The sequence below is a fragment of the Neolamprologus multifasciatus genome, chromosome 11 (genome assembly GCF_963576455.1).
Source record: "Neolamprologus multifasciatus chromosome 11, fNeoMul1.2, whole genome shotgun sequence".
NCBI classification, from domain to species: domain Eukaryota; kingdom Metazoa; phylum Chordata; class Actinopteri; order Cichliformes; family Cichlidae; genus Neolamprologus; species Neolamprologus multifasciatus.
Window position 1 is genome coordinate 14,485,407 of NC_140449.1, and position 27,494 is coordinate 14,512,900.

The 27,494-nt window shown below is 42.4% G+C and overlaps 2 protein-coding genes across 2 annotated transcripts in view; both read right to left on the bottom strand.

Moving 5' to 3' along the window:
- Positions 1 to 11,625, bottom strand: part of rspo2 (R-spondin 2) — a 59,332-nt gene extending 47,707 nt beyond the window's left edge. The window contains exons 1-2 of the mRNA XM_085176802.1: positions 11,346 to 11,625; positions 10,748 to 11,034 (exon numbers count right to left, since the gene is read on the bottom strand). Of these exons, the coding sequence (XP_085032928.1) occupies positions 10,748 to 10,847 (100 nt within the window). The 5' untranslated portion in view covers positions 10,848 to 11,034; positions 11,346 to 11,625. The remainder of the gene's footprint in view (positions 1 to 10,747; positions 11,035 to 11,345) is intronic.
- A 5,820-nt stretch (positions 11,626 to 17,445) lies between these two features.
- eif3ea (eukaryotic translation initiation factor 3, subunit E, a) overlaps positions 17,446 to 27,494 on the bottom strand; it is a 30,339-nt gene continuing 20,290 nt past the window's right edge. The window contains exons 10-13 of the mRNA XM_085176800.1: positions 25,613 to 25,722; positions 19,338 to 19,440; positions 18,730 to 18,864; positions 17,446 to 17,602 (exon numbers count right to left, since the gene is read on the bottom strand). Of these exons, the coding sequence (XP_085032926.1) occupies positions 17,567 to 17,602; positions 18,730 to 18,864; positions 19,338 to 19,440; positions 25,613 to 25,722 (384 nt within the window). The 3' untranslated portion in view covers positions 17,446 to 17,566. The remainder of the gene's footprint in view (positions 17,603 to 18,729; positions 18,865 to 19,337; positions 19,441 to 25,612; positions 25,723 to 27,494) is intronic.

The window sequence follows — 27,494 nt, forward strand, 5'->3', positions numbered from 1 at the left end:
CAAATGGGACTGCATCTCATTGAGTGACGGACAGCGTTACCCAAAGTGTAGATTTGACTGAGAGGGGAGGAAACTACACCTAACTTGTCATTCTCCTATTAGTTCAGGGATAATTGAGAGCGCGCTCCACCAAATTGCTTCAAAATCTCAGAGACTTCACAATTTGCTCTAGTCATTTAAAGCATCAACCTATTCTGTGAGCCCCACATGGATGCATCTTCATTTGTTAATTTGTCAGTCATTCAGCCAGGTTTTTCCTAATATTTGCAAGCAATATCTAGGCCAATCACAGGAGGACATCCGGTCCAAGTGTAGCCCACTTAGACTGTCAGAAATAAACTTGCTGCAATGCTTACACTGAAGCTGCTTTAAGCAATATCTTTTAGACTAACAATGGACTGAATTGGTATTTGATGAAACAATCCCTATTTTTAAGCAAAGCGAAGAAGTAAACAACTAGAAACTTAGTGCGTAAAATCTGCCTGACATTAGGACTGACATTAGGACTGACATTAGCAGCTTAAGTGTTGCATATATTCTGTAGAAGTTTGCAGAGACCCCAGCACAGTAAAAAGAACTTGCTACTCTGGTATTTGTCACACGGTCAAAAACAAATCTCAAACTGATCACTAATGATTTAACCGGACAGCTGGAAAGTCTAGATAGCAAAAGTTAGTTTTGGTACTTCGATCGTTCAATCACACCTTAAACCAGATTTGTTCTGCACGCGTGGGAAAATGCACATGCTTCCTATTACTGCTTCAGTTTAAAATGTATTTGTTTTCTTTCTGACACTGGGTCAAAGTGTGTATGTCAATGACTTTTATTGTGAAATGCATGAAGAGGAAGAAGCCCACAACAGAGAGCATTTACAGAGAGCCTGTTGATTGCTAGTACTGGTGTTTCATGAAAAGTGGCAACTACTGGTGCTCGAAGGACAGTCAGTGAAAATGAGTGAATGAAGAAGCTACAAGGCTAACATAATTATTTATATCTGCTTCTAGAGAAAACAGCTAAAAAATACTGTCGTTACATGACATCACACTATTACATTAGTGTAATATTTAGTGTAACTTTCTTTGTCTTTGGGCGTCATTCATAGACAGTTTAAAGGATGGATATCATCCACTGGTTTCTGAAGTCTTGTTTTAAAGCCTTAAGATTAGCATTTTCACTGTCATCATCTTGGTTTAAAGAAATAAAAATCAGATGTGTTGAGGAGGTGCACACCTGACTGTGAAACTACTCTTTGGCATGTGAGTTGTCCATAATGAGTTGGCAGCCAATGAGCATGGATAATCCTTGTTTTTTTAAACAAAGTATGACAAAGATTTGCAAATGAGACAGTTTTCTATTCAATACGTCCCAAAATGAGTAACTGAGCCCATAAACCCACCAGGAAAGTGTTTGCAGAGGTAAAGACAGAAAACTTAATTAAACTTAATTATGACTGGAAGTCGTTTTGCAACCACAGCTATTGCCATCTTGTGGCCTTTAGATGGAATAAAAGTTTATGCTTTATTTAACCAAACCAATGTCCAGGGTTACTTTTACAGTAAAATACTACATAAATAAATTGTTTAATTATTGATTCAACCAATTACATTCATTTTTATAGTTTTGTTTTCTTATTTTTCTTCTTTTTTTTTCTTCTTTTTTTTTTACCAAAACAGTGTTTAAGCAGAATTTTCCATGTAATTTGACATTCTTAATACAAATAAGGATCAAAATTATTCAGAAAAAATATTTTTCATAACTAGTCAAATAAAATATAAATTTTAATCCTAAAATGTTAAATGAGAGTGTAGCAATTTTATTGTGAAATTCACAGGAAGAAGCCAACTACAACTCCCATCTATAAAGAGCCCAGTCATTGCTAGTATCACATGCTGCATGTTCCAAACCTGTCAATTCTGATAAAATAAGCTCATATAAAAATAAAACACTGTTATTTGGGAAGGCTCGTGGGGATTTTATGTCGAAAATACATCCTTTTTCCAACAAATAACCAGCTCCCCATGGAGAGTCACACCTGCGGCACCAAAGAAACTCATTGAGCGAAAACTTAAAAAAAAAACCAACACAGATGTTTTGTTTTTCCAAGCTCAAGGTCGGGAATGAGCTCAGATACTGAGCGTACATACTTACAGTTTGACAGCTAGGATGCTAGCCATTTAGCGAGGAGTGTAAAGACACACAGAGGTGCTCTGTTATCTTGGATATAATCGCACAGCTCATCAAGCTGAGTGACAAGTATTGGGGTGTGAGACTGAATAAATCTGACAGGAGAAGAAGTACACTTCACTGCCTTGAGGCTAATGTTGCTGTTACTATAGCTTCCATTACAAGATTGACCTACAATCTTGTTGCTTTGCTCTGATAAGAGACAGACCAGATCTTATCCAATCCTTCCTCTATCGTGCACTCTCTGTTCCCATCACTCCTTTTTGCTCCTTCTACCCCGACCTCATAAGTCTACAGGGCATGACCCTCTAAGACCTTTTTAAATCTGACACGCAGGCTACGTTGCTGTCGGTCTGTTTCCTCCTCCTCGTCCTCTGCCTTCCTTTCTCTCCACAGAAGGAGTCAAAGAGACAATGAGCTAAGCATCAAGGCCCAATAATGATTCCCAGCCCTGTTCCTGATTAAAAACACACCGGGTGCTTCTGCACTCCACAGGCAGCTATGAGGCCTTCCTCTCCTCACACCATGAGGCTTGAGAGTTAGATGACAGAAGCACAGGCCAGCCTCAACACAGCTCCATGGCCAGGAACACAAAACCAAAAAATTAAAAAAACAAATCCGGTCTAAGCATGACACGTTGTATCATTCAAAGCTCTTGTCTCAACTAGTCCAAGCCTAATTCCACAGGCAAGTCCTTATTTAGTCTGAGGGTGCCCAATTACCAACATTAACCTCAACCTCAGCCAAAACCATAACAAAGCCATAACAGAGGGTGCTTACAGTCCCCGCCAACGATGCATCAAGGGTGGGGGTAAAATATCTTGTCACGGTTACATGTAATTGAAAGTGCGTTGGTTTTGTCTTTCACACAGTATACAATGATACTGGCAAACCAAGATAGCAAGAAAAGCACCTCAGTGCCACTCCATAGATGGCTGTACCGCACCACGCAGTCAGCAGGCGACAGTGGGGGCTTCCCTACCTTTACCTCTCCGTGTCCATACTCAGGCCACCAAATTACAGGCGCGCACCGCCAAGAGACGCTTTATTGCATCTGACCAGCTCACTTCCTCTCCATACCAAAGGCATTACATGCTGAGCTTTATTTTGATGTGGCATGTAAGCATAATTAGAGGTCCCATAAAAGAAGGGGGGGGGATAAAAAAAAAGGAGTCTTGTCCATCTGTCGAGTGTTAAGGGGTGGGCACGGGGGTAGCAATCAGAGAGCCCCATGCCTCCTCCTTGTTAGAGCCATTCTAACAGGCATTGAAGCAGACCTTAGCACCAAACGCGAATCAGTGTGTGTGTGTTTGTTTCTGTACATGCTGGTGTATTTTCTCAAGGGGCCTCCTTGAGTTTCAGATTTCCGGGCTTTGCAGATCGATGCAAAGTAGGTACTAGTCAACACGCACACAAAGGATCATATCAATATGGTAAACAAGAGCACATACTGAGTGTGGCTTTTTCTAGAAATACTATACATTAATCTTCTTTCCAAAGGCTCTTGGGCCCTAAATGATCCTCTAAACATTTAGAGCCAGCCGGCTATAAAGAAATGGAATATTCATAAAATATCTCAAGGAAAATTACATGTTATGTGTTGTGAAAACACATTTCTTGCTTTCTGGTTGTCATTTTATGCTGTGTAGTGTTAACTAAGGGCACCCTAACCCTGACCATTTCACATATTGGAGTGATAAAAGCACACGATGTGATAAATGTGCTCAATATTCTATTATATATGCTATGTATATTATGTACGTTTTCCAAAAGTGACTATTTCTATCGATATACTTTTGATATCTGGACGTTTAACATAAAACTCATCATCAGACTCAAGCTAGCTTAAAGCTAGCCTGAAGCTAGCCTAAAACTAGCCTGAAGCTAGCCTAATTCAATGGTTCTCAAAGTGTGTGTCGCGCACAGCTGGTGGGACCCACAGTTCTGGCAGGTGGGGCACAAGTTACCTGGCAGAAAAGTCAGGTTTAACATTGGAATCACTTTTACTGCGGAACAAAGAAATTTGCGGCAGTTACGTTAATAATATGTGCATCCGCTGAAAAGCTGCACCCGCGTGTGTAAGTCGACAGCCGCAATAAAGAAGTGTACTGAAAAGTGCGAACATGTGGTCGGGTCTGTCGTGCATCGTTTACAGTGGTTCCGAAACCCAGGATTGGAGCACAATAGACCCGGCCACATGTTCGCACTTTTCAGTACGCTTCTTTATTGCGGCTGTCGACTTACGCACGCAGCTGAAGCGTTTTGGCGTGATTGGTGGATGCTGCCGCTCAGGTGCGTCTGCCTCCCCCACAGCCGTGCCGCAGACCACGCCCCGCCACAGCTCTGCAGTCAAAAACAGGCTCACTGCAGCCACTAAGAGTGAAAAGTATTAAACTCTCACTAAATCATATATTTTTCATCTCTGTTCACAAGCTTTTGGATTTCTTTTTTATAAGGCTAAGACCCAACTTAATTTTTCCATGTTTGGGAATGTTGACATTCTGTTTAACTTGTTGCTTTTTTTGAAGAAGTGGTGCAGACGAATGAAGCAGTCTAGAGACGAAAGTTACAGTTGTTTGTTTAAAACAAAAGTTACTGAAGGATTCATTGTGAATGAGTTTATCTTCTGAATAAAGCTGCAGCTAGGCTTTTCTGTCATTGTTTTGTTTAGATGGGGCGTGAAAATATCTCTTCCTGCCGTGTGAAGAATGATGTAAAAGTGTGAGCACCACTGGCCTAATTTCATGTAATAACTAGAAGAAGGAAAATAGGAAAATAATCAACATGTAAAGAAGGAAATGTATGTTTTTATACAAGTTTTTATACTTCTTAAAATGTGAAAGAACAGCTCAACACTCAACCGATTCCTTTTTTCGTGGAGGTCATGAGAACATTAGGTATCACTGCTATGTCCATTATGTGAACATACAGCCGCAGTCTGTCAGCTAATAAAACAGTACATAAATATTTACACCATTTTACAATTTTTTAATAATAATTACATTGTTGTAGAAACCTTAAAGAACACTGTATATACATATTTAATAGTAATAAACTACAATAACTGCAAATAGCAAATCCAAGTGCAGTAGTTTACTGCAGTTTAACACAAACCGATGTTACAGGGAAAATATAAAATCCCACTAGTGTAAGTGTAGTTTTTACACTTTCTGTAGTGTGTTAAATTACATTGTGTTAATTAGTTGCCTTTGGACAGAGTCAGACTGACTGTTTTCAACGCTTACACTAAACTAAGCGAACTGGCTGCTGGCATAAGCATGATCTAACTCTCATGTGAATGAACACATTTCTTAAAATGTCCAGCTTTAAGCCTAATTTTAATGCTTTGTTTTGTGTAAAGCGAAAGGGGAAATGGCTCATTTTAACAATTCCCATGATTAGATTCATTGAGGAAAAAACACACAATAGATGCCTATTGTGTTCACATCATTACCTCTAAACAGCTCTTCACTGGATTCTTTTAGAGGTGTGTATTAGTAACGTGAGAAGTAAGCAGCCTGGAAATGCATTCTGGTGTAAGCTCGAGGGGCTCCATCCCCAGCTCTGGGCAGCTCTCCCACCTGGAAGGACCATGCATGTGTTTTTTTTAAATACTCTTTTTGTTTTGTTGTTTTATGTGTGGCACTTAGAAATGATTCCCAACATTAGAATCTTTTATGGCCCAATAAACTTGAGAGAATTGGACCAAATTGGCTGGTCATATTTAGAAGCTTTATAAGGAAACGTATTAAGGTGTAATTGCTGAGAAGGAACAGGCATAGGTGAGGGATGCAAAAAAAAAAAAAAAGCCTTCACACTCTGGACAGACACTGTAGTTTTTGTCTGCTGCTGAGAGATTCCAGTCACCATGAGGAAACATGCAGTGTGTTCTAAGATTTTATATAATAGCTTTATTTTATTTCACATTTCCGAAATAAAAAAAATAAAAATTTACAGTGTGGTAACACATTGCCTAAAATTGAAAACATCTGTTTGGCATTTAGCTTTGCCAGTATATGGGATCCTCAGATGACAATAGTTGAAAGTTGGAAAGGAACATCCCCATGCGTATCTCCCTCCCAACCCTCCAACCCAGCCTCCCTATCAAAAAAAAAAGCCAAAAAAGGTGGGGAGAGAAATTATGAAAGAGAGCCCGAATCTGGAGATGGAAGAAGTTGATAGACGAATATGAGTACATCTCCTACCTCACGATCACACGCTCATAAATAAAAAGGTTATTCAGCAAACTCAATTCATTCATTGGGATTTACTGAATTTTACAGATGGTAAAACACTGGAGAAAAAGCAGATCGGATCGTCCTACTTTGTCGTGGAGCCCAATAAAGAATCCAGATCTGTGTCTCCCTACAGAAGAAAGTTCATGCCACTGCATGTTTTTTCCTCTTGCTGGGGGTTTTTCAGCAGTGTAGCATGGCACGAACGCACTGAGGAGCCTTTCACCGGCTTCACCTGATACCGCTGGGACTTGAAGCGGGAGCTGCACTACAGGCCGGGATCGACGTGCAGGTCAGACGAGGAGCTAGTCTTTCGACAGAGTTCGGAGGCTGGGTCAGACTAATGTGATTTATCAATATAGTGCATAAGTGAATCATTGTCCTTAATGGCCACGATAATCCCCAAGACAGACCGTGAACATGATTAGTTGAAGAAGTTGGGGTGGGTGAAGGGAGAGGATGTGTGTTGTGGACCCTTGATCATCGGTAACATGCACCTGCAGGGTGTCCATGTATCTGCCAGTACTCTTCCTCTCTCGCTCACTCTCTCTCTCAGACACACACAAACACACACACACACACAAAGATTTACACTTCTCGAAGCTTAGCTGACGGGGCCTGGGAGAAAAAAGACAGAGCTCTGTTCCTTGACGCTGGAGCTCGAGCTCAGGTCAAGACTCAGCCCGCTGTAATCCCTCTCAGGTGATGCTGTTCACATTCAGCCGCTTCCAGCTGATCTGCTTAAATATGCCTTCCTCATCCCCTAAAAAGCCCCCTCCTCTCTCCCCTCAGCACAACCTCCAAGGATGGTGAGTGAGAAGGACGGATCTCTGCTGAGATCAGATCCGATGGCTTTTCAGCATTTTCCGGAGACCAATCCCGTGCTTCACACGAATAAAACAAACGCATTTTCAAGTGTTAGCTATGGAATAAGAAAGAAAAAAAAAACAGACGAGTGAGGCTGCAGCGCTAACATCACCTGGAGTAGAGTGGCATCATGTGAGAAGGTCTTGTTAACAGACGTGCCATCTGCAGGGCTTTTTCCCTCCACACACACTTTTTTTCCAGACTAGCGAGGGCTGGTTTAAAAGCAGCTTCTTGGAGCGTTCCCTGTCATTCCCCTTAAACACTTAATCAACAGATTATATTGCGCTGAAGTGCTGTGTTCCAACATTAACACTTACACCCACAAACCTGGGACTTTGTGCAAGCTTTCAGCACACACAGGTCCACAGGCTGATGTGCAGGGCTCAGAAAGAGAGCGCACTATGTGCAAGTAGCTTAGCTGCATCTAAAAAGAAACTCCACCAAACTTTTGCTGTATTATCAAAGTAAACCATAGAATCAGTTAAGAAGAGTCCACTACCTAAGAGTATCACATTTTCACTCATTTTTAGTGACATCTTGTGATTTTTAGCATTAAAACCATATCCCCCCCCCTCCACACACACACACACACAAACACATCCATGCTGCAAGTGTCATGCATCTCTAGCCTCGCCTCCTCCAACTCTGCATTGGTTTAATCTAATCACTTTGGTCCTTCAACAGAAAACACACACAAAAACAAGCATCTGAGAACACAGTTAACACAGTTGAGTAACAGATTACACAGCTGAATCTGATCTGAAACACGCTATGACCTGCAGGGAATTCAAATTTGGGATTTCTGGCTTGATGCACAAAGGGTTAACAGTATCACATGGCAACTTTTCACCACTCTCGACTGCCATTACCTATTCATTACCAGTTAAAACGGCTTAGGGCCCCACTGTGTATCCCTGTTCCTTCAGGCAGCGCTCCTACTCGAGCCTGATTTTATGGAGTCAGCAGGTGGCATCATTAGCCAGAGAATAAAAATGAAAAGTAATACCCTTGTGTCTAGCTATGATATCATAGCAGGGCTCATTGGCATCATTTTCCTATTTCTAGTGGGCACGATAGGGGGTAAGGAGGTGTAAATTTAATATATTCTGTCATCTGTTTTACTTCTTTTTTTTCTTCTTTTTTTTTTAAGTGTATATGCACAATTGCCACAGTCAAAACAAGAGGCTGGTTCATGCCATGCAGTGTGTGAGCAACACCAGACCAGCCCAGAAAACCACACAAAGATCCTAATCTTGACCGCGCGCCGGGGGTCACATGCAACGGCAGCGTTACTCCTTGACAAACCCGCCCGCCCCCATTCCCCTCATTATGATGGCATCTCCATTCCTTACACCTCGCTCAGTTATGCGGCTACGTGCGCCATAGCATATCAGTGGAGAAAAAAATCTCTTTTCTTTTGTTTATACTCATCAGTGTTTGGTAAATTACGCAGGATGTCTTTCATTCCACGTTACAGCAGTTCCGCCTGGGGGAGCTGAGCACGGCCAAACTGAGTTTTAAACGCGCCTGGGTCTCAACACTCCTGAAAGCTTTGGATAGCTTCCCCGTGCATGCCAGACAGGCTGTATATAAAACTGTCACAGGAACCTTGAGGGCTAGAAAAATATTCAAGCATTTCTAGGCCTATTGGACAATGATCTCTTACACATGCTTCTTTCAATATAACCGTGATAAATAAAGGAAGGAAACAAATACTGAAGACTTGGCTGACTGCCCACTGCTTGCTAGGATGGCAGTTTTGGCCCAAAGTGCTGTATGTCCGCCCCCCTCAATACAGACGCACACACAAACACACACGTATACTTTAAACATTACAATAAAGGCCAAACCTGTGCATATTTGCACGAGGTTAGCATGACAAGTGTAACATCCGCTCTGAGAGTGAGTGGTAACAGTGTGTAGCTTATCGTCCTCAGCCTGAAGCTGTTCTTGAGGTCAAATGTGTAAGTTAACCTTTTGATCTCGTCCCCGCTGGTTAGGCCACCCCCCAGACCTCTTCCTTCTTTCTCTCTCCAAACTCTCCCTCACACACAAACAGACAACAGCACAGATAAAGAGGCACCTAAAGACAAATGTGCACCGCTGGATTTGCTGCTTGACCATCCAACCCTGCAGATTAAAGGCGCTCTTAAGGGCGAAACACTGCTCTTACCACGTAAATGGCACTCCGTATCTTGTGTGCTATCTAAAAGTTGCACGGTGCAATGAGAGAGAGAGATGCAGAGAGAAAGAGAGGGGCTGAAAAACGTGTGTGTGCCAGTACCCCGCAGTGATTGCCTGATTATTTGCAGATGGGCAGTGGAGGGCTTGCAGAGTGTGGAGGTTCCCCCTGGCACGCAGCGCATATGATTAAATATGTGATTGCCTTACAATTTACAAGAACCCCCCACCACCACCACCACCCCCCTTTGACTTTAAATGAGTTTTTCAAGTGTCCTACCTTTAGACCGGGTTGTTAGCGCCATGCGCAAACTGGACCACATTTCCTCTCACGGTCACCCTAAAAAGGATCTCGGCAATGTGTTATGTCACAGGTCTGAGGAGGGCTCCGCAGGGGCCACTTTCCTAATCCGGCTGGCTCCTCATTCATACAGAGTAGAGAGTGGTATTTACAAAGGTGCTGATCCCCCCCCCCCCCCCCCCCTGCCCCGACCCCTCCTCACAGCTCCTGCGCCTCTGCTGGGTGATTGTTATGCGCGTTTCCTACCAACTGTTCAAAGTGGTTATGAGATCAATTAAAACCAGCTTAAGAGGTGGTAGGTGGGAGGGAGGGTGGAGTTGAGATGTGGCATCCATAAGTGTGAGGACGGAGATTCGTATCTGTCCACTGAATCAGTCACCTCCTGCTCGCTACAGACCCAAAGCGCTATTTATTTATGTAGCGCTTTACGTGCCTCCAACACACTGCACCTTTTCTGGTACCAGAACATCCACAGATAGCCTGAATTAACGCTAATCCAGTTCGCTCTTTGACATTTTGGATGCGCGTAGCCAATTTTGCGCACATTTTACGCACCAGTTACCGGCTCTGAAATCATTAAATAATGTGGAAAATCTTATTTTAGAGAGGTCAGTAGGTTACATGAGATGCTGTAAGAATGAGCTGTAGCTCAAACAACTATTCGTTTTTTCTCCTTTTTGCATGGATTTCTGGAATGTTCTGGGTTGGATCGACAGCACTAAGTTACGTGCGTTGAAAACAAAATTCAGATTTAATTTCATTTTCTAAAAGAAAAACAACAACAACAAAACCCAACAACTTTCCGCCCGCGTTTAGTGCGCACAAAACAGGGGCTACAAGTAGGAGCGAAGAGGACTTTTTACAGAGTGTGTGAACAACCTTGTTTAGGATAGTTACCTCCCCGGACACACACAAACTCTTTGCGAACCCTTAAAAGTGATGCTGCTGTAATACTGGAAGGTTTTAACCTTCTAGTTACCTCTTTTGTTTCTCCTCCAGCGGTGCGACGGCGCCTGACAGTTGCTGTACTCCATACAGTTCAATATGATCAGGGCAAATGAGAAGAGTCGAAACTGCATCTGGACGGCGGTGTGTAGCTCGGACTCCAGTTAAAATCTCGAAATCTGTGAAACGTCCTCCTCCACGTTTCTTTAGCTGGTCATCGGATGTGTCAAACATAAGACGAGATGTGACATCGTATCAAGTCGCCGACTGGGATCATTTTATGGAGCGCGCTGATCCTCACTGAGTAAAAGTGTCCGTGCGCTGAGGGGAGAATGACAAAGGAGGTTACTGTGATAACAGTGTAACGAAATCAACACCTTCCCTAAACACTGATGCGTGGGGATGATAGAAGAGTGCACTGAAGCCCCCCCCCCCTCCCCAAAAAAACAAACAAAAAAAAAACAGAGAAGCTTCTGTGTGTTAATGTGTTGGAACAATCGCAAATGTAAAGCTCAAAGGGCACCCCTCTTTAAAAAAATAAAAATAAAGGCAACTGTGCGTAGTGGTCGCCAAAAAATAAAAAATAATAAAAAATAATAATAACGCTCCGTGAGTAACGTGATGTTGTGTACCTTTCACAAGATTAAGTACAATTCCGCTCCGGTTCCACTTTCAGCTTCCCACCTCTGAGTGCAAGTGCGAATGGGGAACGTGCAGCATCCCTCTGTGTGTGTGTGAGTGAGAGAGAGAGAGAGAGAGAAACTTGTGTCTCCAGAAGAGAACAGAGGTCCGAGGAGGAGGAAAAAGGTGGTAGCGGTAAAGAAGGGGAGGTGGTGGAGGAGAAAGAGGAGGAGGGGGTCCTTTCCTCCTCTCTGTAAAGAAAGGGGGAAAAAATTGGGGAGCTTAGATTCCGTTTACCTGCGTTTCCTCTCTCAGGCTCGTCCACTTGGCTTCCAGCAGAAACACATGTGTTGCTTGTTTGAGAGCGTAAAACGAGAGCCGGTGAAGTGAGTCTGCGTTTTGCGCGCTGCTCAGACTGCGCGGTGGGGACTTGGAACCCGACCGGTCCTGATGGTCGCTGCTGCCTTTTGCCAGATATAAGCGCCGTGTCGCTGTCACGTGTGGAGACTCTTCGCGTTGTGTGTTGCTCCTTATTTCAGATGTTCGAGATGACATTTCTTGTATTCCCCCCACCCTCCCTCCTCTCCCCTCCTTCCCCTGGCCCCCTAGCGCAAACTCGGCCACACTGGCCGATCCGAGGCTGCCTCTGGGTCCTAGTGAGCATTAAGAAAAAAGCTGGATCGTCATTCAAGAAGAGAAGAAAAAAGTTGATGTATTCGTTTCTGGATAATGGGATTGCAGTCCGTATACATTGGACTTTTTGCTGCCAAACGACAAGATTATTTAGGACCCAAATTATCATCCAAACACGCCCCTGTGCCCTTCGGCAGAAGTTTCAAATCAAAGTTTTTGACTCCTCTCAACTGGAGATGTAATTGCTGCACAGCCAGTCTATCTCGGTTGAGCTTTATTCCACTGACGATGGCCCTATTTAATAATTAGAGGTTCACCCCACGAAAAAGAAAAATTATCTGCATAATTTATGGTAATAGCATGGGTAAAGTCAACCATATGGTCACGCCTATTTTACTCCAACCCCCACCCCCTCTCTGAAATTAATGCTAATCGTCGGAGAGGCTGTAATTGTGGAACTTGGATCAATCATTCAATCGTTTCTGGGAGTTTTTCCGCTTTTCCCCTCATGCCGGGCCTTCCAGGGTGACCCACGTGACCCCAAAGAAAGGACATATCCAAGTCGGTGAGCCTTCTCCTTCAGTCAGGAGCGTCTCACCTCGTGGGGAAAAGCTGGAGCTCGTCCACTACCCCCCCACCCCCGACATTCAGACTGCTGGCTGACCTGCAGATGAGTGATTACAAAGGGCAATGAACGTATTAAAGTTGGTGACGGAGGGCTTCAGGTAAAACAGCCACACACATAAACGTGGCCGTGTGCAGAATACCATTTCTCCTGATGTTTTCTGACCCAGTGGAATCCAAGTTGTAAATGCTCTACCCCCTTCAGCCACTAGGTGTGGCACTTAATCTTTTATTTATTTCAGGAAATTATTTTCATATGAGAGCAGCTCCGTTGTCCACGTCGGTGATCCTACAAGTGGGAGGTCAAGAAAAAGGAAAAAACAAAACAGGGCAGATATATTATATTTCTTACACTTCAACCAGCAGAGGAGCCAGGTAGTTTTAAAAAAAAACACATTACTACTCAAAAACCCGGTGGTACAAGGCATGATTTGGTCACTAGAACCGAAAAAATGTGAGTGAGGGAAACCCTATGTTTAAAAAAAAAAAAAAAAAAAAAATCCTGAAACTTATGGTGACCTTTGTCCTCACTTTGTTTATTTATTTATCCAGACATTGTGGTCAGGAGGCCTGTTAGCCACAGGCAGAGCTGCTGGTTTGGATTTGTCTCTAAAACAACATCTAAGAGTGCACGGTTAAGGTGAATGTGATAATTTAGGCCTCCGGCACTTTTATTTTCATGATGTGTCATGGAGAAGGGGGTCGGTAAACCAGTCACTTTATTCTCTCCATCCCTCCCCTCCCGCTCCTTGCAGTGCACAGAAGTGGGGATGAGGGGGGGTGACGTCAGCATTTGGATGGTCTGGCTCAGAGCCCTCAGTGCCATAACAGCAATGAGGGGAGCTGCTGTTCACTCTGCTAATCAGAGATCCAGGCTAGATGGTCTCCAAGTGGGTTTTTTGTCAGTTTATTTAGTTAGAAAAGGGGGGGGGGGGGGAAAGCCACTCCACAGTGGTCATCTACAAATCGGAATATCCAAAATGTCAAGGGCAGGATGAGAATGAGGCAAACTGAGAAAGTTCAATCTGTTTTTAGCAACTTTCCATGTTTGTGGCTCCAAATGGAAAGAGGGAAACTTCGATATCCCAAAATAATCCAACATGACATTCACAAACAGAGCTGAAACATTACAGTCCACTTGTGCAAACAGTTTTAGAATCACCATAAATCTAGAAAACAAAACCGTCTCCTGTCAGGGTTCACTTTAGGAGCTCTTCCATTAGATTTAACTAAAAACGTGAAATAATGTGAACAACTACAGTTCACCTGCTGGTGAAGATCGCATGAAGTTTTGGAACAGCTAATAAACATGACCTCTAAGGGAGACTGCGTTGTATAACATGATCCTATGTATGACAATGTGCCCACGTCCCATCAGACTTGTTTTGCATGTGTTTTATCTAGGGACGGATCAGTTTGTCATTAATCTTTTGTTTCGCATTCCAGTTCCTTTATTTAAATGAATAAACCCAAGCTCATTCAAAAACAATAATGAAGGGCTGAAATGCTTCAAAAGTGAGGGTTTTTCTGCAATGAAGACATTACATTTCCCTTTAATAAAATGGAAACACACCAAAAATCCTTTTTTGAAAATCCCCCTGGCATCAGCTGTTGATTATCAACAGTCCTGTTAAAAGTTAAGTGCATCCCTACTGTTTCCATAGGAAATGTGAGGGTTAGTAGCAGCCAGGTGCAACTAATCAGCTGCACCTAATTAACTGATCATCAGTTATAAAAGACGTTGTTTTGGCAGTTTGCTGGTCTGGTCCATTCCGTTGTGTTAATACAATGCCACAGTAACTTCACCCAAAGGTGCAGTGCTCAGAGAAACATGTTAAATCTTACAATTCATGACACTACAATGGGAAAAAGACTGAACAAGTATGGCTTGTTTGCAAGGGTTGCAGGGAAAACCTCTTCTTTATAAAAAAGAACATGGCAGCATGACTTAGATTTTCAGATTTGCTACTAGTAAAAGCGCTATACAAATACAGGCTATTTACCATTTACCACATTCAGACCCTTTCCAAAAAATTTGAATATCATGTAAAAGTTTATTTCCATAATTCCATTCAAAACGTTACATTTTCATAGATTATAGATTCACGGCCCACAACTTAAACGATTTCAAGTACGCAGTTTTTTACTGGTACATAATTTGGGCTTCCAGCTCATAAAACCCACAAAAACAGGAATTCAAAAAATTAGAATACCGTGAAGATATCAGCCCAAATTTTACAGGGCATGAATGTTTTAACAGCATCACACACAACTCATCTACTAAACTAAAAGCACCTGCACAGGTTTTCCCAGGTGTCATTAAATTGCTTCAGTTTATTTCAATTGTCTCAGTTAGGTTCATTATAGTGAAGACTGCAGACTTGACAACTGGCCAGAAGAGCATCATTGATACCCTCCATAGGATGGGTAAGCTACAAAAGTTCATAGCTAAGGAGGCTGGCTGTTCACAGAGTGCTGTGTCTAAGCATATCAATGGAAAGTCTAGTGGAAAAGCAAAATGTGGCAGAAGATGCACCAGCAGAAGAGATGACAGTGGCCTTCGGCAGATTATCAAACAGAAGATTCAAGAATCTGGCAGAGAGCCAGCTTCAAAAACCACCACATTCAGATGCACCCGGGAGATTGGCTATAACTGTCGGGTTCCTCGGGTCAAACCACTTCTGAGCCTGAGCCAACGTCAGAAGCGACTCAACTGGGCCAAGGAGAAGAAGGACTGGACTGTTGGCCAGTGGTCCAAAGGTCCTCTTTTCCGATGAAAGTACAGTGTGCCTTTCATTTGGGAATCAAGGTCCAAGGGTTTGGAGGAAGACGGGTGAGGAACAGAACCCAAGCTGCTTGAGGTCCAGTGTGAAATATCCAGTCAGTCATGATTTAGGGTGCAATGTCCGGTGCAGGTGTTGGTAAACTCTTTTTTTAAATCCAAGGTCACTGCAGCAGTCTACCAGGATGTTTTAGAAAACGTCACAATTCCTTCTGCTGAGGATCTTTACGGAGATGGAGATTTCATCTTCCAGCAGGACCTGGCCCCTGCCGCCACACGCTCCAAAACCTGGTTTGATGGCCATGCCATCACAGTCCTTCACTGGCCAGCCGGACCTAAACCCCATTGAGAATCTATGGGGTATTATCAGGAGGAAAATGAAGTCCACCAGACCCAAAAACCTTTAGAGCTGACAGCAAGCATCAAGGAAATATGGGCTTCCACGACTCCCAGGCAATGCCACGCCGCATCGAGGCAGTGATTAAGGCAAAGGGATTCCCAACCAAGTATTGAAGATTGACATATCGTTTTGAAAGTACCCCATTTTGATTGACTTGATATGATCCCTTTTTTTTTTTTAATGCAAAAACTGAGAAGTAAATGCTAACGTCTTCACGGTATTCTAATCTTTTCAATTCCTGTTTTTGTGGGTTTTATGAGCTGGAAGCCCAAATTATGTACAGATAAACAACTAAGTACTTGAAATCGTTTAAGCTGTGGGCTGTGACTCTATAATCTATGAAAATGTAATGTTTTTAATGGAATTATGGAAATAAACTTTTCCATGATATTCTAATTTTTTGGAAAGGATCTGTATACATACACACACACAGTTCAGTAGTCTTCACTTTACATGTTGGTGAATTTAAATGTGGCTTTAATAGGCAGCTTTTTTATTTACCTTTTCATTTATTCTGTTTATAACTGTGATAATCATTTCCAGCCAAAGAAGATAAATCTACATTTTAGCAGATGTGTTTGTGTCTAAAAATAGAACTATTTTTTAAATTCTGCTAGTTTTTTTGTGTTTGTCTTGATGAGAACCCTTTCAAAAGAAACAATTCAATCATAGTTAAATTCTGATATCACACCTTTTCCAGCAAAGCCCAGAAGGGATCTCAGTTAAAAATAGAACCGATTGTGAAACCCTGCTCCGATACCTATGTTTACAAAGCACGCTGAATAAATAAAATGGGACATGCTGTGTACTTTGGACAAACCCACTTAAAAAAAAAAAAGAACAAAAAAGAAAAAACAGGTTTTCATATTTCACCTCTAAATGTACACAGTGCACTTGTGTTTGTCAACCGAGCTGGTCTGTGACGCATTATGAAAGAAAATAAAAAGAGGAAAGCGCCTATTACCGGTCTGTCCTGCTGCTTCTTGGACAGGACAGTGTCACTCAAAAGGAGCACGTTTACGGGTGAAGCACACATACGTGTGATCAAACACTCGCTGCACTTTCTGTAAAGTGCAGGTGTATTTTATTTTATTTTTTTTAAACATAGAATTCCTTGTTTAGCAGTTCAGTTGCACGTAGGAAGAAAATTAAAGGTACATGAAGAATCGACACCCTGTTTGTGAGCAATAAAGAGGGAGTTAGGGAGAGTCAAAGGACTTGAGTTATGAGAAGGTCGAAAGCAGAGAAAAGTGGGGGTGGGGTGGGACATTAAAAAGATTGTGTCCGTCTGGCTAATGGTTCTTTATGGCTCCCTCATGTCCTCAGACGGACAGGATGACTGGCACACAGTGTGACCACTGGTAACTGCACATCACCTCCATTGCCCCCCCTCCTTCCTTCAGCTGACATCCCACTCAGGGAGGCTGCCTGCCACAGTGAAGTGAACCACTAAAAACACCATAAAACCAACAGACTAAACAGCCATTCATCCTTACACACGCACTAGTCTTAACTGTCCCACTCGGTGACTCAGTGCGAACATTAAAACTTCATCAAGTATTACCGGAGAAGAAGAAAAAAACAAGGAAAGAGAGAGAAAAAAGAAGTTCTGACCACTCAAACCTCAAGTGCAGAATGTAATGTCCAGAAATAAGACAGTCATGGGTGAAAATGGTTTTGTTGGTCACTTTTATTGAATCGGTGATGACTTGAACCAAGTGCAAAACAGTAATCTGCTCTTTGAGGGACAAGTGTGGGGAAAAGATGCAACACCACAGGGCACGGGTGATCCATCAAAATCCGCTTTCCTGACCTGCCCAGCTTGGTGTCTGCAAGAGAAGCGTGAAGAAAACATCACATTTAGACCATTTGCACATCACTGTGAGCGATCAAAACAAATCTTTCTTGTTGACTGTGGGAAATGTAAAAAAAGTAACATACATGTGCAAGCAGTTATATGATGACGTTTTCCCCTTGTCGGGTGTGTGTAATGTGTGTGTTCTGTTGGTGAGTGCTGGGTGGCTGTGAGAGCTGACAGGGACCCTAAGCAGCTGGCCCACATGGTAGGCTGTAAATGTTCCCTATATGCAAGTAATTTGTAGCCTTAAGGACAGCAGGATGCAATCGTGCTCTGTGAGTTGTTTGCAACCTCTCTTTTTTGGTCTAATTACAAAAACTCCTTAATGGGGGGGGGGGGGGGGGGGGGGGGGGGCGTTTTTTTTTTTATAGGATAAGTTTAGGGTTGCACTCCCGCTGCAGACATTCAAACAATAGGAAGGAGGCTAATTGAGTACATCAAAAGATACTCAACAGGCGCACGGTTATCATGAATGCTGTAACTGCCTGGTCTCGGTCGTGTCGGGCTGCCCGTCAATCCGCTCTGACAGATGTCAACTTTTCAGGGAGTTCGGAGCATCATTTTAGCATTGCGCGTAGCTGCAATGTTTGAACTGCCTACATAGCGCCATAACGTGCAAGGTCAACATCAAAAACAGACTTAAATGGGATGACTGGACCCCGAGCCAGACATCTGTAACAGGTCCTAAGTGCAGAAAACTCCAGACTTTGACTAATGTTCACCAAAGCCAGAGTGAGGGTCCACCTTATTTACGCTGCTGAGCTGAGTCACTGAGCTCGGGCCTCGTTTTATGGTTGTTTGGACTCTACCTTGTCATTAGGCCTTTGAAGAGCAATGGAGGGATGAAAGCATTAGCTCTGTTAAACTTGCTCTTACTGGCTTTATTCCGTGTAAAGAGAGCTTTTGTTGACGGTTGTTCATCAACATTCTTGAGCCTTGTTCTTCTGAGCTGATCATTTGAGGTGCTTTGAACTACCCTGAGTGCACGCTGACCTTCAGTCTGATCAGCTAAGTGAGTTTTGCTTCCCCTACAGCGACGAGCAGGGAGTGGAGATTTGTGTGAATTTTTTTTTAATGTACACTTTGTGCATTACTCACCTCGTTTCTGTTGCTCTGGGCCTGCTTTTTCTCAATGTTCATAGCCAGCATTTGGCTGCGGAATGAGAGGCTCTTAGTCTTCTCAATCACCTGCTGGTAAGGCGATATGGCGTTGTTCCCCATGACCACATGGCCCTAGAAGAATGGATAATAGCCTCACAATAATGCCAATAACTTTTAGTCTCGCAGCCATGCTATTCTACAATGACCAACCAGAAGTATCACATAGGTCCTATTCGTTTCTACTGTAGGCACATCTAGATAATTCTATGTCATTCTGGTAGACTAAGCTATGCTTTACTGATTACAGAGAACTGTTGCGATGGGTATGCCATAACATGTAGGATCAACATAGAGCCTCATAAGAGGATATGTAACAAGGCTCAGATACTGTGGTTACAATGTCCTTATAGCTACCCTTCCATTTTTTTTTAAAAAAAATAATAAAATTTTAAAAATGAGGATAGCGTTGGGCTCCTTTTCCCTCCTGAGGTTACACAGAAGTGGTTCTGAAACAGCCCCCAATTTGCTGAGATTTGTTTTAAAGGATTTGATTCATTACTTAAGCACAGAGCTGACTGATTGAGGAAGAAGACAGAGGGTCTCACCAGTTTGGAGTCTATCTTGGCATCCAGCCTGGCGTTGCGGATGAGGTTGACGATCCATCTCTCGGCTTCCTCGGGAGTCATGTTCAGTTTGTCTGCCAGCATGCTGTTGAGGAAAAGGAGACAGTGAGCTCTAACCTGGTTCGGTTGAAATAATTCAAAGTAACATTGATATTAAATGTTCTAGAGACATTAAAGAGTTCCCAGAGGATGTGTCTTTGGTCAGCAATCAAGTTAGAATTTTAATTTGACCAATACTTTTAGCCAATGACAGGATATTGGCAAAAATCAGCTGTTCTTGTACATTAGTGTACGTGTGTGGAATAGCACATTCAATACCAATGTATGTAGACCGAACTGTCACGACTTCTGCATGAGACTCAATTGTGGTAGCTTGAAGCACTATGCTGAGCCACCAACAGTCTAGCAAAGTCTAAAAACAGCTGATAAAATCTCACACTTTAAGAGGGATATCTTTTAATATAAAGTCACGTGAAAAAGAACATTTTCACAGAATTCCAAGCAGACTTATATAGCAGTAAGTACACATTTACTGCTTCCATAGGAATTAAGAGGGTGCCAGGTGCTTCTGATCAAATACACTTGATTCAGCAAGTGTGAGCACCTCTATGAAAACAGAAGAAGAACACACAAGACTTCTGGGACAACATGCTTTGGACAGTTCGTCCACACAGCTTGCACAGTAGCACCTTTAGCAAAAACCAAACACAGCATATCAGCACCAAGACCTCATGCCAATTGTCAAGCACAGTTGTGGAGCAGTGATGATTTGGGCTGATTTTCAGAGTCACAGGACTCATGGAGTTGAACATCAACAGTACAAAAGTATTGTAGAGTCATATGTGAGGCCATCTGTCCAACAGCTAAAGCTTGGTCTGTATGGGGTCATGCAGCAAAAGAACGATCTCCTGCACTGCAGCAAATCTACAACAGAATGGCTGAAAAAGAAAAGAATCAAGGCGCTGCAATCGCCGAGTCAAAGTCCAGATCTCAACCTGATTGAAATGCTGTGAGAGGACTTTAAGAGAAATGTGCATAAATGATTCCCCACAAAACTCAATGAAATGAAGCAATGCTGTATAGAAGAGCAGGCCAAGAACTACTATGCCAGAGACAGATAATTTCATACAGAAAAGTGTTACTTCAAGTTACTTACACTAAAGGTGAGTCTAATCTACTAAATCATGGAGCTATACTTAATTTTTGAAAACCGCCATCTTCAAATAAAATAAATAAAATACCCCAACTGAATTTTACTGTTAATTCTCAGGTAACATTTAGCTTCTGGAAACCCTGACTTCAATTAAATGTAGCTGCTGTGTGTGCTGATTCATGCATGAAATATGTTCTAGCACCCAGTAAATCGTATTTAATGCTACTCTATGTTATGACTGATGTTGCACATTAGGTGCCAAATGACTGGTTATTATTTCCATTTGACAAAGTTTATAAATGGCCAACACATTGCGCTTCAGGCAAAAAATATATAACACACCCAAACACTTCTAATGGTCCCCTGCTAATGGGAGCTTGATTTACAGACTTGTATGAACAACTCAATTTGAAGAATGGGTACTACCCCATGTTGTGAACCTCTGTAATTATTTAACTCTTTCTTTTTTTGTAGCCCTGTCCAGGAAACACTCTTTGTCCACCTGGCTGCTAAAGCTCATCAGACAACTCCAAACACCAAATGTCCCCTGAAGTAAAAGCCAGGTAGAAGACCGGGCTGCTCTTTGATAGAGCTGGATGTAGATGTGTCACAGTATAAGGAGGGGGTTATGAGGGTGGCTGGCATTCTTTGATCCAAAGCTTTCCCCATTGCAGCTGGCTTCCCTTGTGGCTTTCAAAATAACTAGACCCCCTCGATACCCCCTTCCCCCTACATTTCCTGCCTCTTTCCTCTTGTCTGACCCTCACCACCCTCCACGCCTACCACATTTCATATCAGGGCCCCAATAAATATTCCCGGCCGCTTTGAGCACTACTCAGAATGACTACAGCAACTCTCATCTCAAAACCATGAAACCAGCCCCTCCCCTGAGAAGCACAAATCCTGCTGGCACAAATGCGTAAAATCGGTATTCCTGCTAACAAAAAACACAAAAAAGCAATAGCACAGGTTAAAAAGGCCTGTACAAAACAACTGACTTTGTTAATGATCACTTCCTGGTCAATTAACCACATTTTGCGAGACCCCTTCAATATAAGCAAGAATCTGCCCAGACCACACCACTTCTCACACCATGCCTCAGCAAACAAATTCAACCACTAGTACAGATTTCAACTGTCGCTCTCAGAGGCTTATTTAAGACATTCTTTTAGTGGGAAGTAATCTTATTTTGGATTTGTGATATGTCTGTCTTACCTCAAGGCTTAAAAACTTTTAAAAAAAGACTACCACTTTCTAACCCATGAATGTTGGTCAAATGGTGGCAAAACCACATAAAGAAGGGAAGCGAAATGATGTCAGTGTCTGGATGAGGCATTAAAAGCATAAACAACAAATAAAACCCATTACCTCAGCATAATGAGAAAAATAGGGTTTGGTCTCCAAGTGACAGTGCACATCTCTCAACACTTACACCACAAGTGAAGTGATTGAGAAGGTGGATAACAGGACAGAAAAAAAGGCAGTTGCGAGGAGTTCACGAGTATCCCAGCAGCCCAGAGGAGGGGAAAGGATATGAGGAGACTGATGAAGCTGTCACTCATAACAACAAGCCTTGTAACATTAGCTCTGCCGGACAGCTGATTACACTTCAGCTCATCAAACCTGTGGAAAATGATCCATGACAACAAAATTGCTCTGATGGATCATTGTCCGGAACGTCACAAGTTTGTGTGTAGGCTGTCTAAAGACCCAAGTTTAGGTTTGATGGTTAACACATGTCGGTGATCGCACTGACACCATTTCACATCAGCAAGTGTTAATTTAAAGTAAATGATGCGCTGATGAGTAGCTGCAGCTCACACTGTCAACTTCGGAAATTCAAGATTTCGATTTCATGCTCTGTGAGGCAATGTGTTGCAGGATCTTGAAGACAGTCCTTAATAACTCTGTATGTGGGATCATTAACATGGTACAGGATGACTTATTCAGTAAGATCAGGCAGGCAGACTGGAATATAAGGGGTACAACTGTAGGCATCAAAAGCACCTAAAACCTTTGAAGGGTACTATACATCGCACTCTATCAAGCTGACTGATATTAGTAACAATTCTTCAACTATTTATTTAACAATTAATCTAACGCAAATTCAAAATTAAATTTGAAACTGGTTCTAATTTCACCCCAGTGATTAGGTGATTGCTGCGCAGGAATACTGTGGGTGTTTTGTTTGACAATTCAGGAAAGTCGGGACGCATGTCAGTCAAGTCCAGGTCAGATATGGTGATCAAAACAAACATGATCTGGTTTCCTCGCTGGGGACTTGAGCTAATCCTTAACCCTTCTCGCTGTTGTCTTTGCAGTATAACACAGGAACGCAAAGTGCCCCAAAAGGCCCAAGGCCTTGGCCTGTACGAGTCAAAGCCCTCTAATCTAATTTATAAAATAAAGTCTGGCAATGTTTTGCTCCCAGGAAGCACATTTGTATATCAGAGCAGGGAAACTTTATCTTGTGTTCCAGTGACTGTGTTCTTCAACAGCTAGCCTTACTTATATCTCAGAGAGAAGGAAGATCAGAGGGGAAGGGGAAAAAAGACAGAAAAGGACAGAGATGTGGGAGCATGCAGTGCGCAGGTCAGAGTTAACAACCCACACTATTGACATCTTTTGGCCTTAAAGCCGAACAGGCAGCTTCCACGCCTGGTTTTATTTTACACAACCATGATCCTGTTCCTTTGGGGAGAAGGATCACTTTCATTTCGACCCCTTACTCGCTCTGGCTCCTGAGCTTTCGACTTCAGGCTAGGGGACTCCTGTGAGTCTCAATACCAAGCTCACACTTGAACAGAGAGGTCAGGCATTGGGGTCTAATTCAGTTAAGGGAGAGAGGAGGTTTTGGGGGGGGGGGGGGGGGGGGGGTCGGGGTTCTTCTCCAAAGTAGACCCCTTCTTAACATGGCTGGCCTAAAATGAATGCATTGTTAAACACTAACATATGATAGTGTTTAGGAGAGTCCAAGCCATTTGGAGCAACCTCGTTTTCGGCTTGGGGTAAAATTGATTTTTCGGAGAAACCGAAATGATTGTGTGGTCTTTTTAATGACTCACTTGTGAGGTGGAAAGCTCTTCAGTGTTACTTCCAAATACACACGACACCCCTTCCAAATACCAGTGAACTGTTGTGTACAAAACAATCCAATCATAAGTGGGGGGGGGGACAAAACTTCCCCAAATGACCACGTCTCAAGCATTTACTCATAATGTCAAAGGACAAGTGTGCATTTGAGGTCACAGCAGGGTCTGAAACATTTATGGAAGGACTAAGGAAATAAAGCCTGTAAATCAAACAAGGAAAGCAAAGCTAAATTGGAAACACACACACACACACGCACTCTTGAGACACTGAAAAGTCTAGACAAAAAGACGTGTGTGTGTGTGTGTGTGTGGGGGGGGGGGGGGGGGATTGCAAGTGTGGGCTAAATCACATTTTCAGTGCCTACAGTACACTTTACATAAGCATTTCTTGCATAAAATAACTAAAATGAGCCAACTTCTGGTCTACTTTTGTATCTCAAGCTGTGGGCAAAAGGCAAGCTAAATATCTGTGAAACCATCATGGCCAACAGCTGTAAAAATGTCCTCATTAAAAACAGCCATCAAATTCATTTGAATCCACGCTTGGGTGCAGAGGGCTTCTGGGTAGAGGACTAATGACTTGGAATTTGGTTGTCTGTCAAAAATAGACATGTTCTGTCCATCGTCATAACACCACCAAAAATAAACACGGAAATCCCTAAAACGACCCTTGGTTGTGTTCCTGCTTCAGAAACCTCAACAAACAAGAGAGTTGAGGACACACAAAAAGGTGAAAAGTAGAAAAATTACTGTTCAACTTCCTCTTTCAATGTTACCACTAACCTTTTGTGGTCCTTAACAAGTAAATGGATCCAATTGCACTAAGTCTGCCAAAAAGAACCAGGACTCCTAATCAATTCCAGACAATCTGCAATTGGAGATTTCGACAGGGCCTGATCATGTTCCATAGTTCAACCTTGACTACAGACTTCCACAGCTCTATGTAGCAGTCAATGCAATCATTTTCGTGTCAGAAGAAGTAATTCATTCCCTCTTTCCACTGAGCATCACGTGTTTGTGAACCATACTTGGAAATGCAGCCTTTCCTTCAAATCTTTAGCAGTCACAATAGGCCTGAGGGACAGCATACTGCTGTGTGAAAGCAGTGGAAAATGTGTACTGTAAATTAGTCTGGAACAGCATGAACAACAGAATAACATACGCACTTCCTAACGTCAGAGATAACACTTACAAAGACAAGTGTGATAGCTAGGAAGGCCGAATTTCTCTTTATCTTTATAACTCTCTTAAATTGATGCCAAATCCTATAATTTTTCTTAATTACAAACAATTACTATAATCTTTTTTCTTTCTCGCCGCTAATGTTCACTATAATTAGCATTTACTAAATTTCTTGGTTTCGGGGATGGATCCAAGGTCAATTTTATTTTAATGTAACTAAATTGAATTTCAAGCTAACAGTCAAATTAAGACCTACAGAACCCCCTGACCTCCATTTACCCAGCCAAAGAGAGTTGAAATGTTTATGTGTACTGGAGCAGCTGGGAACATCTAAAGCAATCCAAACCCTGACCTCTTACTGGAAGACAACTTGTAGTGAACTGGCCTTGACAGGTGGTCTTAAAAGTTTAGTAAGCACAGCAACCTGTAGAGACCTGGAAGCAGTTAAACCCCATAATACTTATCCCCAAGATGTGTGGGGTTAGCATGGCTGTGCACGGAGAAGCCAATAAACACTCATTTCAGGAAAATTCCATTAATCGCAAAGCAGCTGTTCTTACTTCCTGCATCTTGAAGTGTAGCGATATTAAACAGTATTTCCTGTTAATCATTAATGATGTCAGTCAGTTTTCCTGTCAAACATATTCTACGTAGCAGCACACAGACATTCACAGCTTTGAAACCGGCCAGAAGTGGTTTTTGGTTCAACACCCTCTTTGCAACCGACTTCATGCAGCAACTGCAAGCAACTTCCAGGAATTACTTGCCAACTAGTTGGGGAATACACATCCAATACAACAGACAACTATTGAGCAATGTGTATTACTAACCTGATGCTAATGCACTGGTGAATTCTGCAGAAGGTCTCAAAGATGAAGAGGCGTGCGTTCTCAATGAAGTCCTCCAGGCAAGCAACCAGGAAGAAGTCATTCACAAGAACCTAAGAGACGGAAAGAAGTTCATGTTAGAGCACTGTACAACAGGTATTAAAGCAATGCTTATTTCTATCAATCTAGGACACTGGCTTAAAATACACACAACTCTGAGTTTGGACCAGACAGAGTGGAAAGTCATGAGTGCTGCTTTACAGGTTTCAATTTGTCTGCCTCTTTTATTTAATGTCCTATGTAATAAGGGGGAAAAGAATTCAGTTCACTTAAGCCCAATTCCAACTTGGTTTTTGCTGTAGTAAATGGGATAGGAAGAACTACACTGTCTGCATTTTTGTTTCAGAATAAAGTTCCCTCTCTAAGTAATACACTTCAAAAACATCCACAAATCTTCAGATTCTACAACCACCACATTACACCATTCAGTAAGAACAGATGCAGCCACAGAGATGACCACCCTGTCAGCGACTTATCACCGGTCATCTGGGCTGTTGGTTCAGTGTCAATTCTCTCTCTCTCCTCTCTGTAGGATTGTCAAATTTCACAGCTACTGTCATCCAGCATCTGCAACACCACAAGTTCAATTCCATTCACAAATAACACTGATTTTTTTTCAGCCATCTGTACTGTAAAATAAAATTTTAAAAAAATCACCTGTGGCCGGTTACAATAACAAATGCAGCCTCATTTTGACTCTTTCTTACTGCTGCATATGGCCTATTCATCCATTTAATCTACTATAAATGTTCATGTCCCAACTATGGTCCCAGAGGTACTACTGTATGAAATGCTCCCATTTCCCAGTGCTTACTGCATTCCAATGCACCAGTGAGAGTTATTTCACATCACAGACCTCTATCTTCAAAAAGTTCTGTAAGGATTACCAGCTCTTTGTTTTCTTAAGCCTAGAAAGCTGCTATCTGCACAAAGTTCTGCTTGAATAAATCCCAACTACATGGCGCTATCAGGCAACACACGTTTTCAGCTATGACAATGCTTATCTAAGGCTGATAAACTTTGAACAGCTAAGTGCCCTAATTATTGTCATCTGGGATTCAGACCACAAAGCTTAAACAAATTCTGGAAGGGGCCCGAAGAGCCCATTTATGTGCAATCTGAGGGCCGGACTATAGGTAGCCCTATACTTTTCATTCTTTTGCCATGCAAGCATCTAACATCTGACAGCGATTCCAGATTTGGGTGGAGTGGGAAAGAAACAAATAACAACTTGTACAGCCTAACCAAGCTAAACTCCCTATTTGAAAGCACTTGGCTCATACTTTTGTACCAGCTGCAGTGAACTGAAGTTGGGAGAGCTGAAAACAATATGCATGTCCTGCTATTATGGCAATCAGCAAATAAATGGGTGCCACTGTTCTCAGCGGATCAAATGTGAGGCACTACAAATGTTCATCAACACAAAAAACAATCCCAGTGTGTAGTGGTTTACTTCAATCACTCCATGGTCTGTGAGATCCTTTAACCAATGAAACTATTCTCTTGCGTGTGACTTTTCTTTCCCCGCACAAATGTCTCACCGACTTCAAACAAGACCATTTTGGGAACAAACATGTTTGCATAGCATCACAGTAATGCATTAGAGGTGCTGTTAAACACTTTGGAACCACCCAACTTGTTGTGAATTGGACAAGGTTAATAGAAGCCTTTTGTGCCTACTGGACATGCTCTGATAAGACTGACAGGTAAGCTAGTGTTAAAAGCACCTGGAATAACTTGGGCTCTGAGAGGAAATTGGGAGTGAGCATCTGTTTCAAGCAGTCGAGTCTGTAAACAGAACCCCACGAGGTGAGGTCAGGACCTA